This window comes from Crassostrea angulata, chromosome 9 (assembly GCF_025612915.1).
Source record: "Crassostrea angulata isolate pt1a10 chromosome 9, ASM2561291v2, whole genome shotgun sequence".
In the NCBI taxonomy this organism is placed as follows: Eukaryota; Metazoa; Mollusca; class Bivalvia; order Ostreida; family Ostreidae; genus Magallana; species Magallana angulata.
In genome coordinates this window covers 33,370,211-33,388,304 of record NC_069119.1, presented here as the reverse complement: position 1 = coordinate 33,388,304, position 18,094 = coordinate 33,370,211, and the positions used below count along the sequence as shown (strand labels likewise).

The 18,094-nt window shown below is 31.4% G+C and overlaps 1 protein-coding gene across 1 annotated transcript; it reads left to right on the top strand.

Moving 5' to 3' along the window:
* Positions 1-6,706: 6,706 nt before the first annotated feature.
* On the top strand, positions 6,707-12,665 carry LOC128162483 (uncharacterized). The gene is made up of 5 exons (XM_052825712.1): positions 6,707-6,822; positions 9,063-9,095; positions 11,300-11,435; positions 11,872-11,971; positions 12,454-12,665. Exons 2-5 carry the CDS (start codon positions 9,065-9,067, stop codon positions 12,514-12,516), a joined length of 330 nt encoding a protein of 109 aa, XP_052681672.1. The 5' UTR covers positions 6,707-6,822; positions 9,063-9,064; the 3' UTR covers positions 12,517-12,665.
* Positions 12,666-18,094: the final 5,429 nt, after the last annotated feature.

Genomic DNA, 18,094 nt, shown 5'->3' with positions numbered 1-18,094 from the left:
TAAACTAAGAATCTATAAATAGTTACCCGATTAGACTTTCACAAGGGTTATTGTGACGTCACAAACAGTGCATTTTCCGGTAATTTTCATAAATATGGGCAGAAGACACCAATTCCTCAGTAGTTTTTTTTAAATAGAAAACTATGTCCGCAGCCGTCGCCCATAATGAAACTCACATTATCACTTTATCATGTTTTGACACATAAAATATAATAATTTTGTTGTGGGCGACGGCTGCGGACACATTTTCCTCTTCAAAAAACTATAAAAAAAATGTGCCATTTTTCATCATTTTTGACTAAATCTTAGAAATTTGCCAAATTGTTGAATACATAATCATTTTTTGAATCAAGATAAAAGTGTATAACTTGGTATTTTATATACACACATGTTCAAGAACGCATATGTGTATTTCATGAGATTTAAACCACTTTTGAATTTTAGGGCACATATTAAAAGAAACTGTACCTTCTTCAAATTTACAGATGTATAAGGGAGGTAAATACACTTCAGGTATTAATACATGTAGGAAAGACATGTAGTAATTGCTTAACTAAAACGCACCACCTCTTTTCCCCAAATTTGAAAGCTCCAATGGCTGTGGTCATTATTACATTATTAAATCTCCTTGAGGCAAAATTCTGTGTACTGTATAATGATATAGGAAATACTAAATAGCCAGAAATATCACATTCAATTTTTTTTAATTTGTCGGGTATTTCTTAACCATTCCGCCTCCTTACTTGTTCTTTTATCATAAGAGTAATGCTATTTAACCTCTGCTGCAACATAGCCATATTTTTTGTAAAGCCCGATATTTTATGGTTTATTTTTTTAAATTATTCAATGTTACAATGTATTGATGTCGTTCCTTTTTTATCAGATTCTGAAGACCAATAGAATAATGATATTTAGACAATATTTTGATAGGGGTATTTTAAATTATCGGTGAATAAAATAAGAATTGATTGCAATATGTAGAACAACAATCCATTACATGTATAGCATTCAAACTTAATATTCAAGTCAGCATGTTACTTAATACCCAAGTCAGTATTTAACTTGATATACAAGATAGCAGTTAACCTAATATTTAAGTCAGCATTAAACTTAATGTTCAAATCAGCATTTAACTATATACTCTAAATACTATAAATTCCCTAATTTACGCGAGTACTTTATTCCGCGATTCCACTGTTTTGTATTAAATCGCGAATATAAAGTCGTAACCACCAATTTTTAGGTCACCTGAGTAAACTCAGGTGACCTATTGCTATCCGTTTTCGTCCTTTTCGTCGTGCGACGTGCGTCGTCCGTCGTCCGTCTTGCGTGAACAATTTTACAATTTTAACTTCTTAAAACTACAAAGCTAATTGTTACCATATTTGGTGTGAGGCATCTCTATGGTAAGAGGAATCTAAATTGTGAAATTCGTGGCTCTACCACCTGGTGCACCACAAGTGGGGCCAAATATACAAAAAAGCCAAATTTTGTAAAATCTTCTCTTCTCCCATACATGTGAAGAAAAACTGTTTGCATGGTTATGATGTCCATGAAGCCATCTACCAATATTATGAAATTCATGGCCCCTGGGTCAGGGGCTCTGGCTCTAGGGTGGAGCCAATATGGCCATATAGAAAAATGTATTGAATCTTAGGAAATCTTCTCTACTGCCATATATATTTGTTAAAAACTAAATGCATGATTATGATGTCCATGAAGCCCTCTACCAAAATTGGGAAATTCATGGCTCCTGGGTCAAGGGTTTTGGTTCTTGGGTGGGTCCAATATGGCCATATAGTAAAATGTATTAAATCTTAGAAAATATGCCTCTCTACTCCCATATATATTTGTTAAAAACTAAATGCATGATTATGATGTTCATGAAGCCCTCTACCAAAATTGTGAAATTCATTACCCCTGTGTCAGGGGTTCAGGATCTTGGGGAGGGCCAAATAAATCTTTAAAAGAAATTCTTTACCGGCAAAAAACTGAATAAATGGTTATGATGTCCACTAACTCCTCTACCTAAATTGTGAAATTCTTGGCCCCTGGGTCAGGGGTTCAGGACATGGGGGGGGGGGGGGGCAATATGGCAATATAGTGGTAATGCATATAATGTTATAAAATCTTCTTCTCTATTCTCACACATCTGTATGAAAAACTGACTTCATAATTATGTTTACCAGGAAGTTCTGTACTAAAATTTTATGTCCCCTGGAGTATGGACTTTGACTCTAGGACAGGGCCAAAATAGATGTATAAGTGTAAATGCATATATTGTTTAAACATTATCTTCTTTACTCCCACACACCTGAAAGGAAAACTGAATTCATGATTTTGTAGAAGTGATCTTTAAGTTTTTCGCCAAAATTATAGGTTTCCTAGTTCTTTTTGAAAGATTTCAGGCAGGGAGGTAGTCGCCATTACAAATTTATAATTTTTCTACTCCATAATGAAACCCAATTAAATGAATATATGAGATTCCTCGACAGGTTTTTGTATGGGTTATATGCTACTTGGATGACCGTTAAGGCCTATTGGCCTCATGTTTTAAAATTATATTTTCATGTTATATGATATTTTTCTATTTCGATATATAGTTTCAATTGAAAATATATACCGTGACTTTATAAATAAGTCTCTAGTTGCTTTGGGCATGCAATTAAAAGAAAAAAAAATCAAAATATTCTACCTGGTAATGCACCCTTAGTTTTTTTAAGGCATTAACAGTTTAAATGCAAATAAAGAGAAAATAATCTATCAATGAAAGTTTTCTCCAGTTCCATTGGTCTGGCGTAAGCATTTCTTTACGCATATCATGTTTATGAACTGCATTTTTCCATCCGTTGTTGAGTTGTTGGTATTGTATGATGAAGATTACTTAAACAGGAAAAACAAAATCTTTACTTACCTTTGACGTGATACAGTTTCTGTTCTTGAGAATATGTTGTGCATTTGATGACCCCTTTTGTAGCAAATCACATATTTCGTATTTTCATATACATGTATTTCATTTTCACACCATGACTGCTTTCCTACAAATTTCAGAATAAAAATAAGAAATCAAAGTTAACTATAACATAGATATGCGGTTAATTTGGGTTTGTTTTAATTGTTCGTGTAAAAGAAAGTTGCTACTTTAAAAAATACTCTTTTCATTTTTAAATAAAATGCAAAAATAACACTTATTTGTGTTTTTAAAATATGATTGATTGAAAATTGATTGTATCTCTAACACACTGACAAAAAATTTGAATGTTTTCAAAATCAAACTCGTATCAACTGGATTGGAACAGTTTACACTTTCTTTTTAAACCGTAACAAGCTAATATGAAATTTATTCTCGTATATAAGGTATTTAATGATCAAATTTCTTCTGAAATCAAAGGAGATTTAAACTTTTGGTCAGTTCATTGCATGATGTGTGAAAGAAAAATGAAATTTAATCATCTGATGTAAATTAAGCCGCTACATACAACATGTCTCTTGTTTTAAAAAAAAAAACAGTGATTACATCACATGACAAATATCAATTGAAATTTATATTAAATGAACATTATGTAACGTTGTCATGTTATACCCATTGAGTTGAATAGAATGTATACGAATGTAAATAGCAATTACCTTTGAAATTTTTAATGTGAGTTTGAATGTGTAGGATCTATATGAACGTTCTCTTTTTTGTGGCGTTAAATCGTAAATCGAGTTCTCTCAGAATTAACATGCACAAAGTTTATAGTGATTACTGATTGTTACTGTTGTTTTGACTAGCTCTTACTTTAGACGATATATACTTTTCCTGTGGTAAACAAAAATATGCTATTTTGCTTTTGTTTGTTTTCAGAAAAATATATCAACATTGTAAATTAACGCTTATGTAACAATAAGGTATTTCAATGGTGAATTATAATTTGAGTGTCAAAGCTCACAATTCTTTATTATGTACAAAAAAAAGAAGTTCAGACAAGTTTTTTTTGCTAACATGTTAAATGGTGAATAGAAAAGACCAGGCCCCAATGTCTCACTAATTTTCAAATCAATTAACACCATTTTCACCTAAAAAGTTAAAAAAAGAACAGTGCATACATTAAATTTGAGGTTTATACTCAGACTTGAGGTTGAGTATTAACTTGAGGAGAATTGGTGAGTGCGGGGCCTGGTTTTACACAGAATAAACCTGAATGTTAACTGAAAGGTCTAAACAGTAACTGAATGGCAAAGCTCTTTCAGCCACTTTATGTCAACTTAATGTAAAATGAAAAGTCTTGAACGCGGTGATTGAAAGGCATAGTTCTGCCAATCAGCCACATTCAGCCACCTTTCAGTTGACGAAAAGGCACATCTTCAACCTGTGTCAAACACAATTAAATTTTACAAATGCTAGAAACGTTATCAGTTTCCTTCAATTTTGTATGACAAACAAGTAATTTGAAACTGAAGTTTTACCAAATGCTTCAATATGATCAAGACATGCTTAACTATAAACCATGTTTACAATTCAAACAATATTGGTTTTATATATCTTGCTCATAACTCGACACCACATGATCATTTGCAATCTTGGTTAACCATTAGAAGTGCCTTATTGAGGCATTGTAAATATTTTAAACAATAGATAGTTCAGCATCAAATCGTTATGCATTTTCCTTCAATATTCAAAACATTTTTTTAAATTCAATGAAATCAATTCGGTAGGATAATTTATGTTTTTAATACCAAAATAGTCGTTTTTATGTGAGAACCATCATGAGAGGAACGTCTACTTTGTCAAATCCTGTTTTGTAATTGTTGGCCGACCTCGTGATATATGTAAATCTGTAAGTGTACCTTTCTTTGAATGAAAAAAAAAACTAGTAAAATATTCTTAAGCCACAAACCATGCATTCCAATGAATCATTCAAGATTCAAAAAGCAGGATTTCTCGAAGCACAAGTAAAACTAAATGCACGAATTTCGATCATTATAAGTTTAAAGAATTCGTGCATAAATAGTTAAACGCAATTTTTAAATGATTACCACATAGTGTAAACCAGTTAAGACCACAGCAGAAAAAAATAATAGTCTTGCCAACAAGAATTAATATTATCATTGGTGTCCAAGTAGCGTAGTGGACAATTCACTCGCTTGTCACCTCTGCAACTCGAGTTCGACAGTGTTTGTATGTGATAGGGTATGGCGGTCGCCCGCTTGGACACCTGGGTTCTCTCCGAGTACTCCGGCTTCTGTCCACACCAATGACCCCCTCCGGCTAATATCTGTGCCAACGAGATGTATTAATATAAGTTGAAGAACTTGCTTATCAATCGTTGTAAAATAAATAAAGTTCAGTTTTTTAGAGGTATTATCATTTTTGTTTCTGAAATGTTGGCATAAATTAACCAGTATGTTGTACAAATAAACAAAATCAGACAGCCTTTCAGTAATTAAAGATCTCTCCGTTCCTAATTGTAGCAAAAGAGTGAAAGATTTAAAATGAAATATTCACTTTTATATCACACAAGAAACCTTACAGATCTGGCATTGAGAGCCTATTTGAACAACACACTGAATTGCTCAATGGTTGCACCAAAAACTTGGTCTGATGCCAGAAGTCTTTTGTGAAACAGTATTGAAAACTTGGTCCAATGCCAGATATCTTTTGTGCAACTTCAGCTTTCGACAACGTTGCAACCCTCATTACGTAGCGGGACTACATTTTTAGGTTACACGTCGTCTTGCTGCATACATATTCCGCCCTCTTAACAGCTTCTGTTTTGTCCTTAAGACCGAGAAAAATCACAAGCCTGTCTGAAACATTTTAGCTTAAAAACACCGCAAAGTAAGGATAAGATAATAGGGGTTAATGTGTTTCTCTTCCGGGAACAGAGAAGAAAAGAAAACGACCTTTTTGTTTCCACTTTTATCTGTTATACAATTTTTCTATGTCAGCTTAAAAGGATTTCTGTAGGTAAAGATGACAATACTTCACAAACTTGTGTACATTTTTTGTTGCGATAATACAAGTATATATTGTGGAATCATTCAAATTCAGTGGGGGCCAATTTTCGTGGATTATGGGATTTTTGCTTACTCATGGGGATGCAATTTCATGGTTGTGCCGTTTTTAAGTTTAAGATTAAAATTAACTTAATCCAAAATGTGCTTGGTCGATGAGGTAAATTCTGAGGGAGGGCTACTCACAAATACCACAATCATTGGGCCACCACGAATTATAATGATTGTGTTCTCTCTCTCTCTCTCTCTCTCTCTCTCTCTCTCTCTCTCTCTCTCTCTCTCTCTCTCTCTCCCTCTCTCTCTCTTACAGTAAAATGTCATCAAGGCAAAACTTTTGCAAATAAATTAACTGTCACCGGCGGGTTTCAACAAGGAGGCGTTCTCTTTACTTTATTATTCGATATGATTAACATAACGATTTCGAAAAGGTAAACAGCAATCTAGGCGGACTTTCGATCTTCATGTTAAGACTTGCATGGTTCTAAAACAGAGGACATGCGCGCGTTTATATTTTTCTTTTATATTCTTGCATTTGTACATTCTAAATATATCACTCATTATAGAAATGCAATTGATTCGTGTCAAATGATATGTTTATCTAACTTCCCTTCTTGTCTTTTTTCAAGGTTTTTTTTAATGTAATCAAAATATTATGTTGTTTCTATGGTCATTAGGTCGTACTTGGCAACCTATATTTTGATTGGTTACTTTTTGCATTGAATTTTAAATTGAAAGGAGGTATACCCCAAACTTCCATGTAAACTCCCCAAACTAGAATAACTGGTGTTATTGGATAGTTGCAAAGCAAGTTTCTTTACACAACCAGTAAGTAATTCTTTGCAATAAAAAGTAATCTTGCAGATAAAATTGTAAATATAAATACACTAAAGATGAACTATTTTTAAAGAATTAGGTTCTGCTTACAAATTTTGAAAATAGGTATGTAATCAACATAAAAAATAATTTAACCCATTCCTTTAAATTTTATAGCGATTATAGTTTTTTATATACATTAGAATTATTTAATTATTTATAAAGATCATTCTTTATACGACGAATGAGATTTATGATCCTTTTCGCAAAAATAAACCTGTTTTTGACTTGCAATTAAACTCATTTTAAGAATATTTTGAGTCTTATTTAAACAAAAATTCACCTGTTCAAGGAAGATTAAACTTTCTTGACCCTTTTTATTTATTAACGCCTGTCATGTAGTGTTATCACTAAGAAAAAAAAGGCAACAAAATTCAGATCTACCTGTAATATATATATATATATATATATATATATATATTCTTTATACTTATTTATATCAATGTAAATTTCATAATTTTAGAACAAAGAGTTCATTATACAGGCCCCAAAAATCACATGATAATTTTTTTTTAAAAAGCTACAAACACCCACCTATCCAAAACGACACCCCAATAAAACCCCTTTGTTCCACAATTAAAATTATAAATACAATTATTTTTTACTCTTTTAATAATCGATTAACTTGGTTTAATACATGTAATAACTGCACTTTTTCCTCGGCGGCTATTCATATAGGTGATTAAATAATATAGACATTTGTGTATTTTGGAAGTTTATTGGCAGTATGTAACTTGCTTTACAGCTTCTTTTCTTTTATTTTAAGCAAGGATAACTATTTTTATAATTGCATAACAAAGCTTGGCTACATTTATGTTTCCACACAAGCAAATAGATTTTAAATTCTGTTTTCACATAATTGTATTTGTTATAAAATAACTCAAGTACCATGTTAATATTTAATGCATGTTCATGCTAATAACCAATGCATGTTATATTTTAATTCGTTTATATGTCAACTATGTTGTTTATTTTTTGTTTGTTTGTTTTTTTCATTTCATACCCATATTACACTGACATTGCATTGTAGTAATCTTAGAATTATTTTAGGGCTTTATACATTTGAAATAAGGTATAAGGAATCATTCTTTCAGTATTTTGAGATGATCAAATATGGCTGGGTTATTAGATCCAATAAAGCCTGAAGGGATTTATGATACCGTTTATCACCCCAACCGAATTTGATCACCTCGTATTATTCAAGAAATGATTTCTTAGTACTTATATTTATAAAATGTTCACCCAGGGATCAATCAAATATTAAATTATTTTGACGTTATTTTCATTTTGTATTTTTATGCAAACCCCGTCTTGCACCCCAACCGCGCATTGAATATGAACTATTTTGAACTATACGATACAAAATCGATTCGTTGTGATATCACAGAGAAATTTAAGACACTGGAAAATGTAAAAGTGATGATATGTTTTATTATATTAATTTTTAGCGTTTAAGTAAGATCAATAGTATAGTAAAGTAAACATTTTCAAGTAATGTCTTGTTTTAGAGGACAGTGCTTATTCTTTCGATGTATGCGTCATAGATTTGTCATGAGCTTTAAACATGATAAAAACTATTGAATTTCCATTTACAAAGGTTTGAAAGGAGGCCTGCTTTTCATAAAAAAAAATCGTTAGGAAACAGCCAAACAGTGCATTTTTAAATTAATACAAGTCCATACATATTGCATACCATTTAAATAGCCTCAATGGCTCAGTGGTAAGGCTTTCAGACATAGCAATACTTTTAGGCATAGGTATGTCTTGGTGATTCAACGCAGTCACAATTATGGACACCTTACTGCATATCGTTTAAAATTGAGCAGCTGCATGGTTTTGTTATCAAATAAAGCAGGCAATTTAAAAAGAATTGTCTAGTATTTTACATACCATTTTAATGAAAACCTTACATTTTATCTATGTTAACATGAGTGTTAAATTACAGATTAGTTAATATGTATTACAACTGAATAAGATGGAATTCATCAAAACAATCTTAAATTTAAATAATCCAAGACCCTAGTTACAAAATCATTACAAAAGAAATCTTATTAAAAATGGTTGGACCAACAAGTGAATAAAAAACATGCTATTAAGCAAATAAAATATAAAAAGTATGTTGCAAATAATGAACAAATAAAACATCAAAATAAGATAAAATAAATTGAGTTATCATTTTTTTTAAATTCTAGAAATGGCCGATGGAGCAATGAGCGAATTCATAGGTGAGTATGCAACTTATATGTATAGATATGTCATGAATAAAATTCAGTTAAATAAATACATAGTCTTTTTTCATTGCGATATTGGGGTGTGCATAGTTTCATTGCCAACGAAATGACTGTAATATTAACGAAACAATTGATACACTTTCATTAATGCTGGACATATCGAACGCTTGTGAAGGTTAATTTGGCATCTCTTTGCCGATCTATAATTAATTTAAAAGGAATGATTTTTTTAAAAAAATGACATTTTGTATTTAATTTTGTTGTGTCGTTGTTAGTTGCGAAATATATCCTACATAATAGTTTAAAAAGAACTTCCAGAAATTCTGGAAAACAGCAAAACTGTTGCTCTAATTGTGTGTTGGTAAAATGTTTGTGATCGGCTTCGGCCGATCACTGTTGTGTCCATATGAGGCATCCGACAAACGCTTTTACGTGCGCACACATTCCGCTTGCATAAGGCGTTCTTATAAAAACTTGAAGCTTTGGTTTAATATTTATATAACATTTTAGTCAGTTCTATTTCAAATTATTTACCTTAAGAGATGCAAACATACATTAAATACAGTTCGACCTGTTAATTCAAGAATGCACATCTTGTCTCACGCGTAAGAATTTCGATCGAAAGATTCACTCAGTAATGCAGTTGACCTCGATGAACTGACCTCGATCATAAGAAGATGCTCCATGAACTGACCTCGATCTATTCATGTTGCATAATAGTAGCTAGGAAGACGGCTTGATTTATAAAGAAAGTTACGTTATAATGCGACCTCAATAGCAAGTTATGATGGCATTCAATGTTTTTCAGTCGCATTAAATTATTTTAATACAACTCTTTCTTTGTATACGTGTTAATGCTCTTTGAAGAGCCCTACCTAGTATTCTGAAGAAGAAGAAGAAGAAGTAGAAGAAGAAGAAGAAGAAGAAGATACATTAGCATTTAATAATTACGTTAAAAATATATAACTAGACAAGGAGTTTCCCCAAATTTATTTCAAAATTGAATTTGTTGACGGTTTATAATGATGAAATTATGGTTTACAGATTCAAAATATTCTCTATTTTGTAAAAATACAGTATTTTTTAATTATTTTACATCAAACTGATCACATTGATTGCTTCTAGCTATCTATATATCATTATTGCCGATCATCCCTTTAAAAGGAATACTTGTCTCGAGTGCCATGGGATTTGGTGACGAGCGAAGCAACGAACTAAACATATAGGCGAGGAAACGGTTTAATAACATACTACATGTTTAACATGAGAAAGGAAACTCTGTGATTCTATTGTGACCCACGGAAAATGTATAAGTCGATCGGTATTCGTTTTACAAGATTTATTAAAACTCCGCAAACTTATAACAATATTCTGCGAGGTCGGGAGTCGGTGGTACGAGCGCTTTGACTGTCGCTCTCCAACTGCCGAATAATTGAACATGGCAACCAATTACATATAGATAACAAAACACAGTTTTAACAATAGAGAATAATAGAATAGTAAATATAGAGCGTTACTTCAATTAACGGATTACTAAGATAAACTGTGAGTCAATTAAGGGTGTCCGGATAAAAGTCACTCAACGCCAGTGACAGGGGAAAAGGTGTCATGTCCAAGGGGAACATTTCACACGGTGATACTATCTTTGCTTTTACAATTATCATGTTTTAGTTATTATTAGATCAAAATTCATTAAGTTTAAAGAATGGCAATTTTGTATGGTAATTGTGATTATTAAACAATTCCCTCTGGTGTATTTACTTGTATTTAAGATTAACATCTCTTACCCTCTAATCCGAGAGACCAGTCAAAATGCAAATGATCAAATCTCAACATTGTATTTCAATTCAGTTTGAATATCAAGTGTGTTAAACTATTTTTAAATACAGGTGTTAATCTTAAATACAAGTAAATACAAAGATTAATAAGGATTAACAAAAAGAAGTGAGATTGTTGGTTTTTTTAAAATCAATATGTGTTACTAGTATGGGATATTTTACGAATGAGTAATAAACGCTTACAATTGCTTAATAAAACTCAATCCAAAAAATAATACATATATATATGTAAAATTTAAAATCAAATAACCCATCTTTCGTAGAATACTAGGTCATAATAAGCAATTTGAATTTTAAAATGATATAAATGAGCTGCCAACAATTAAAACTAAACCATTTTCTATTAAATTATGTTTCTAGCGGGTTTTCAGGATGGAAGAGGAGAGACAAAAGTGACGTTGTCAAAGACGAGAGCGCAGCAGGATGGAGCTTTGAAGGGAGAAAAATTCTCAAAACACAGCAGCATCATTATAGAGAAATCCTCGATCCAGCCCACGTGAGTAACTGTGCACGGTGTTTGTTTTTATAGACGGCATCTCACTCTTTGTGCACGCATCAACATCTACAAAAATGAGTTTTATCGTCTCACAAATTGTATAAAAGTAAACATTAAAATCGCAATGGATCCTTTTACTTGTATAAATCGTTTTACATAAAATCTTTGTATATTTATTAAATTCATCACACGATTTGAATGTTCTACATATGCTAAAGAGCGTGTGCATTCTGGTATCTCTCTGATATCTATACACTCGTACATCACACGGACTTTGTGAGGGTTAAGTTCTCGCTGCACAACTCATGCCAACAATATTGTTATTAATGTTTAATGCACTTGGATAGGTTTAAAATATATATTTTTATTTGTGATGACACAATATATGTTTTCTGTAAGAATATTATTAATCATTTTTGTGGAAATAAAATTATAGATTAGTGAGCGTGCGGCTGCCACTGAATGGGGGGTTGTTCGGCTACGACGTTGAAATCCCGGATGGTCATCAAATAGACATCAACAAAACTGTTATCACGGTGAGCTGAAAAAATATATACAACTTAGAACGTGCTGAAAAGCAAGTCTTCATTGGTTAAATTAAAATTATACATTTATATTCGCTCCCCTGCCATACGCTTGTACAGTGTATAAAGTAAATTGACTATTGACAATTCCCCACTGTACAATGTACCAAAATATTTTTTCAAACATTTGAAAAAAAATTCTACCATAAAAAGGTAAATATAAATAAATGAATATGCAACTCAGAGCTTGCTTGAATTCAAATTTTTTCGGTGTTTTAATGAAAAATACATAACAATTTGTTACTGTACCTAAATTAGTAATTTGCATTTCAGTAACAAAAAAAAGTACAATGAAAACTAGATATAATCTAAATTTATTTTCATATAAGAAGTATGTGCCATAAATACTTTGTATTGCAACTTGCCAATGTGTACTAACTCTGATATTTTTGTGTTTCATTTTTCTAATTCAAAGATGTTTTATATTTTGCTAGCCTAAGAGTGACGTCATCGAAATCAAAATTGTCAAAATTGGTGAATTTACCCTTCCTGCTTAGTATGGAATGGCAAATCCGGATACAGAAACTCTAAAAGAACATTCATTCTGATAAGCTTCTAAATATCGTTCTTTAGTTTTTGTTGCTGCCTTGCTATGAATTTTTATTAGCAGAGCCATGTTGTACCATGTCAATTAAACGTTTTAATACAAAATAAAAGAAATCATTTTTGTCTGTTTTTTATCTTTTACATAGAATTTAAGGTAAATCGAATGAATAGTGCATATTATTCATATAGTATTTTGAGATTGGTTTTAAAAAAATTAAAAAAATGGAGTAGAAATGAAATAGGTATTATTAAGAATTATGGTAAAAGAGACAGTGTATGATTATTAGGTTTGTAGCAATTTGGGTTTAAACAATCCTTGAAGGCCACAGTTGGAAAGACAGACCCTCTACTATAAGTGTCAAAATGCAAACTTTTCTCATGAGGAAGAAACTTTAATAGTTTTTGCAAAATGTTTTTACATCTGAAATTTTTATAGAAATTTTTTTCTGAGCAGGTCCCTTGTTTTCATTTAGAACACACATCGGTAAAGATTTTATGATCAGAGACATTGATTTTGAAAAGCTTGGTTGATATTTCTGTGTTACATTAATTAACAGTTAAAAACAAGAAAATGACAAATTAAAAAAAAACCAATTAAATATCAGTACAAAGTTTGATTTTGAATCCTTTGAAAATAAAAAATTCAACATTTCCCTGTATCTTTATGTTTAACGTCTATTTTTGGTGGAATAAAATTAACGTCGATTAGTTAATACCGTTGCAGAAAATCTGACTGTTTATTAACTTACATCAAAAATGTATTTAAAAAATGTAATTGCATGTCATAATTGAGGTAAATGTCAAAATTATTTTCAATACATGGTTTGATTGATGTGTATAACATAAATTTATCTTTTACGAATAAAAAATTGTAAATGACGCCCTGTAGATTTGTCAATTTAAGGAGATTGCCAACGAATAATCATAATTTTTTTTCTTAAATTTTAAGACTTGTTTAAGCCGTAAGCTATTGCTTAGTAAAGAAAGTCCTTATATCTTAGTTTTAAGATTTGAATAATTTTTTCTTAATCTTTATACAAAGATCTTTTGTTAAAGGAGATAAATATATTTTTAAAAAAGCCACTTCCATATAGCTATCTTAATTTCGCTGAGTAAAGATTGATCTGACATGTTTCGTAGTGTTTGTTATCAAAATCTGCACGTATACACATGCACTTACCCAAAATTGTGCAATCAAGGAAGAAAAAAAACCACCAGGTCATTGCAATATTTAGTGGTTTTACTGGCAGAATTTGTTATCACTATTTACATCCTTGAACATTAAGTGTTTGCAGTACTTTATGAATATCCTTGAACACTAAGTATGTTTTAGGCAATTTATGGAAGATGCTATCTCCAACACAGACCGATATATTGACTCATTTTATGCAGAAAAGCACGTATACACATGCACTTACCCAAAATTGTGCAATCACGTACTATATCTGTCAATCAAATTAGCCCGCAAGCTGGACCACGTGCTCTTTCCGTGATAAAGTTTTTCCAAGTCCAAAGAAAATAGAAATACGTTTGACAATAAAGTATTTTATAGTGTTTTTAATGTATAATATGATTCTTACACACTCTATGTGTGAAAGTTGATTTGTTTACATACTACGTTATTTAAGCAGAAAACTACACGTGTAAACCCCCCCCTCTCTCTCTCTCTCTCTCTCTCTCTCTCTCTCTCTCTCTCTCTGAGTGTAGATTTGGGTGCGAACAATATTGTGAAACATGAACAGATCTAATTTGTTTAACATCTTTCAAGTCCAGTCCAATCATTCCCATTTCCATTTCTTTTTCATCCAATGATATTTTTTAATTGAGATTGCTTATCAAACTTTCAGAGAGTCGAAGACCCCCCTCCCCCTTTTCCCCTACCTTCTTCGAGTTCATTGTTCATGCATTTAAAATTAAGACTTGTTATCAAAAATATAATGACAGCTTTTGCTCTCTGTACTTTAGTGAATAACCAATGGAAGCCGTAAGGTACTTGTATTTACATGTAACTGACTCACTACACCTTGAAATAGTGTCTCAAATCAACAGAAATTTTCTTGATTAGAAAAGATGCAATGTTTCATAATGCATTAGAAGTATGTACATGTAAGTCATATAGGCGAAAATATATACAATTTTTAAACACTTATAATTCAAAAGTTCGATGAAATTGAAATGAAACGCATGCAAATTTAAACTTGTTATTTGCGGTTCACAAGTCCGAAACTCATGCACAGATACCGGTATGTTTTACAACACAGAAAGAGTTACTTCTCCCGTAAATATGCATGACGTCGCGTTTAGAATTTCAACGTCTTGCTAAAAATGGAACAGTTTTCAATATAAATTTCATGATACATATGTTTAAGTCATATATATAAGTTATATACCATTGGATTTGATAAATTCAAGGCTTTTTAAAATGTTTGGTGCTGTGCATATTTGAAACACGGCAAATTTCGGCCAATAACGTCCCTTGTTCTTTATATTCTGAGGCTGACAAAACTAAAATACATGTTCTTAAATTACGATATCAATACATCATACAATGTTAATAAGATATTTCTTTGTTCAAATTTTCTGATTCCAATTATGTATTGGTATAAACCTATTTCAAATCATATCGGCGATCTTATATCATAAATAATAGCAATGATATTTTTAAATGAAGAGAAAATAAGGTTTTGCAATCAATCAGCTTTAACAGAGAAACATTGAGGAATAAAAATTTGATCATGATATTTCAAATGCATTTATTTACTGATTATGCCTCTTAGTCACAATTCAAACAAAGACCTTATTTATTTAACTTGGTATATAGGGTGAACTACATCTGGTTAATAGGTATAATAATACGTTCTTTTAAACATTTTTTTTTATTTCAAATGCTTAGAATTAATCTTACAGATCAGTATTTTATGAAATAGGAAATAAATTGTATTAAGAGATATTAGAAATGCACGTACACTATGCTATTGGTAATGAATTGCATGCTTGTGCAGTTGAAAATGAAAAATACCACTGATCAAAATAGATAATTCAATAGCGTCATTTCTGCTGTCCATATGGCGAGAATGTATTGGTCACGCCTAAAGCCAGTACTGGCCAATAGGCAAGCACATTTGTGGTTGAAATGATGAAACAAAACACTATCAATAAAGCATATGATCATGTTAGTTCTAGACATAGCGAGGTGATGAGACTTCACACATCCTTCTTTGTCCTATACATTCCCTAAGAAAAAAAATCATTTTAGACAACTTCTTTAATATTAGTAAAAGAAAATCTAGATGGATAAAAAAAGGAATAATTTTATTCATTGATTTTTTCATGTACATCTTACTTACTGAAAAGAAAGATAATACATCCATACCCTTTTTTATTAAAATGAAATTAAGAACTTTTTGAATGTTGGTAGCTTTAAATTTTAATCAAACCTTTTTACGGTAGTTTTTGAAGGATAAAAATAAGATGTCTCTTTCAGACTCTTCATGGCATGTTTACTAGCTCTCTCACTCTCTCTCTCTCTCTCTCTCTCTCTCTCTCTCTCTCTCTCTCCTGAAACATCTCATAGCGGAATTATAACTACAGAAAGCGGGGTCGGTTATTTGATATCAAGTGAATAGTAGATGCACGTTTGTTTTGTGTCGCTATGATTAGAGATAATTAAAATTTTAACGGCAGTAATTCTTAGACTGTAATGCTAAACAAATTTTTAAAGAAATGCAAAATTAATTGTGAGATCAAGAACTTCCATGAAGGTTTTGTGTCCAAGAAGCGATAAAGTGTTGGACGCAATCGTACATATTCCGGGAAAGTGCGGTATTTCCAAGACGCAGTGCCAAATAGCCTAAATATATTTTGGTTAACCTTTTTTCAAGTACCCTTATCCACATCAGTTGACTGGAGTGAGTAATATTCAAATCCCCAGTAGCATAACTTTGTAGAAGTTGGTCATTTTAAAGTCTTCATATCTTTTGGGATAGAAAAATTGAAAGATCGTTCATATTTTTCAGATCGTGACCATGTTCCTATATTGCTCAAAACATTCTTTTAGAATTTAATGAAATTATATCGGTTAGAGTAATTTATGTAGTTTGTTTTTAATATCAATATGTATATAAAGTTTTGTCATTGATTGAGAACCATTTAGAAAGGGACTTGTATGTTGTTTATTCTTATTTTCGGTTTTGCTGATTCTTTGTCGATTGGATATGGTTAAAAAAACATCACACATATTTAATTTTGTTAATTGTTGTACAGAAAATTACCTTTTGAATAAAAAATAATTAATTAAGATAAAATATAATGAAATAAAACTTCTTTTATTTTGACAAACATTTCAATTTCTTTTTCACGTCGACCAAGATTCCTTCCATCAGTTTCAAATTATTCCCCTTTCTTCTGCTGACCTTGAACTTGCCAAAATGACCTTGATTCCAAATCATGACACACCTTTAGGTCATAAGCAATGTTTGTGTGAGGTAAAAACTTTAAATGTTACTCCGTAAGAAAGATACAGACTATGCACAAATTACCTACATTTATTTTAGTGTCATTAAACTTGAACAAATGACCAAAGCTTATATTCAGGACATATTTTTTAGTCTTAACTTCTAATCATAATTCAGAAGATAATATGGCATAGACAGGAATTACGTATTTTTGACAATGACCATGAACTACGCACAAAATACTTTGGATCAAAATAATGTAACACAATCATTGTGTGAAGTAGGGAGTTCCAATATTTCTCCATAAGGAAGACTTTGACCGGACACAAATCATGCACATTTCCTTTCCTAGTCTTTGAACCTACCCAAATGATTTTGGGTTTAAAAATGAAACACCCTCATATCATAAGCAATGTTTGTGTGAAGTAAAAACTTCCAATGTTTCTCCATAAAAAAGATATACACCAGCCACAAATTATGCGCCTTTCCTTTCAATGACCTTGAACTGGCCACAATGATCATGGGTCAATATTGTTTCTCCATAAGAAAGATATGCACCGGACCGATTGCAAAGACAGACGGACAGACGGAAAAGTTCATTCCTATATGCCCCAAAAACTTTACTCGCAGTAGTTATATAGAAAAAGAGTGTAATTCAAAACGAGGCAATCATCACGGAAAGTTAAAAATATTCTGGGACAATCTTCCTAAATTGTTTAGTCTTTGGAGAGGTTTCATACTCTATAACTCGATCTATATATGTTGAAATAGTCGTCTATTTTCAAGAAAAATCGTTGAATATGCGTAAAGTTCAACATGTTACCTTATTAAATTGAAAAAAAAAGCTTTATCAAATATGTAAAATATAAAAAGCTGATTAATATAGAATTCTTGTTATAATGTATCTTTACGTAAAATTAAATGATTGTACTACATGTATGTCAATGAAGTTAGGTTAAGCCACAGTTTTGTAATACATGTACTTACTTTGTGGATGTTACTTCTTTTGCTTTACTTTGCCTCGTTCACATTGCTACGAGGCTTCCACGAACCTCACAAAAATATCTCGCTCGCG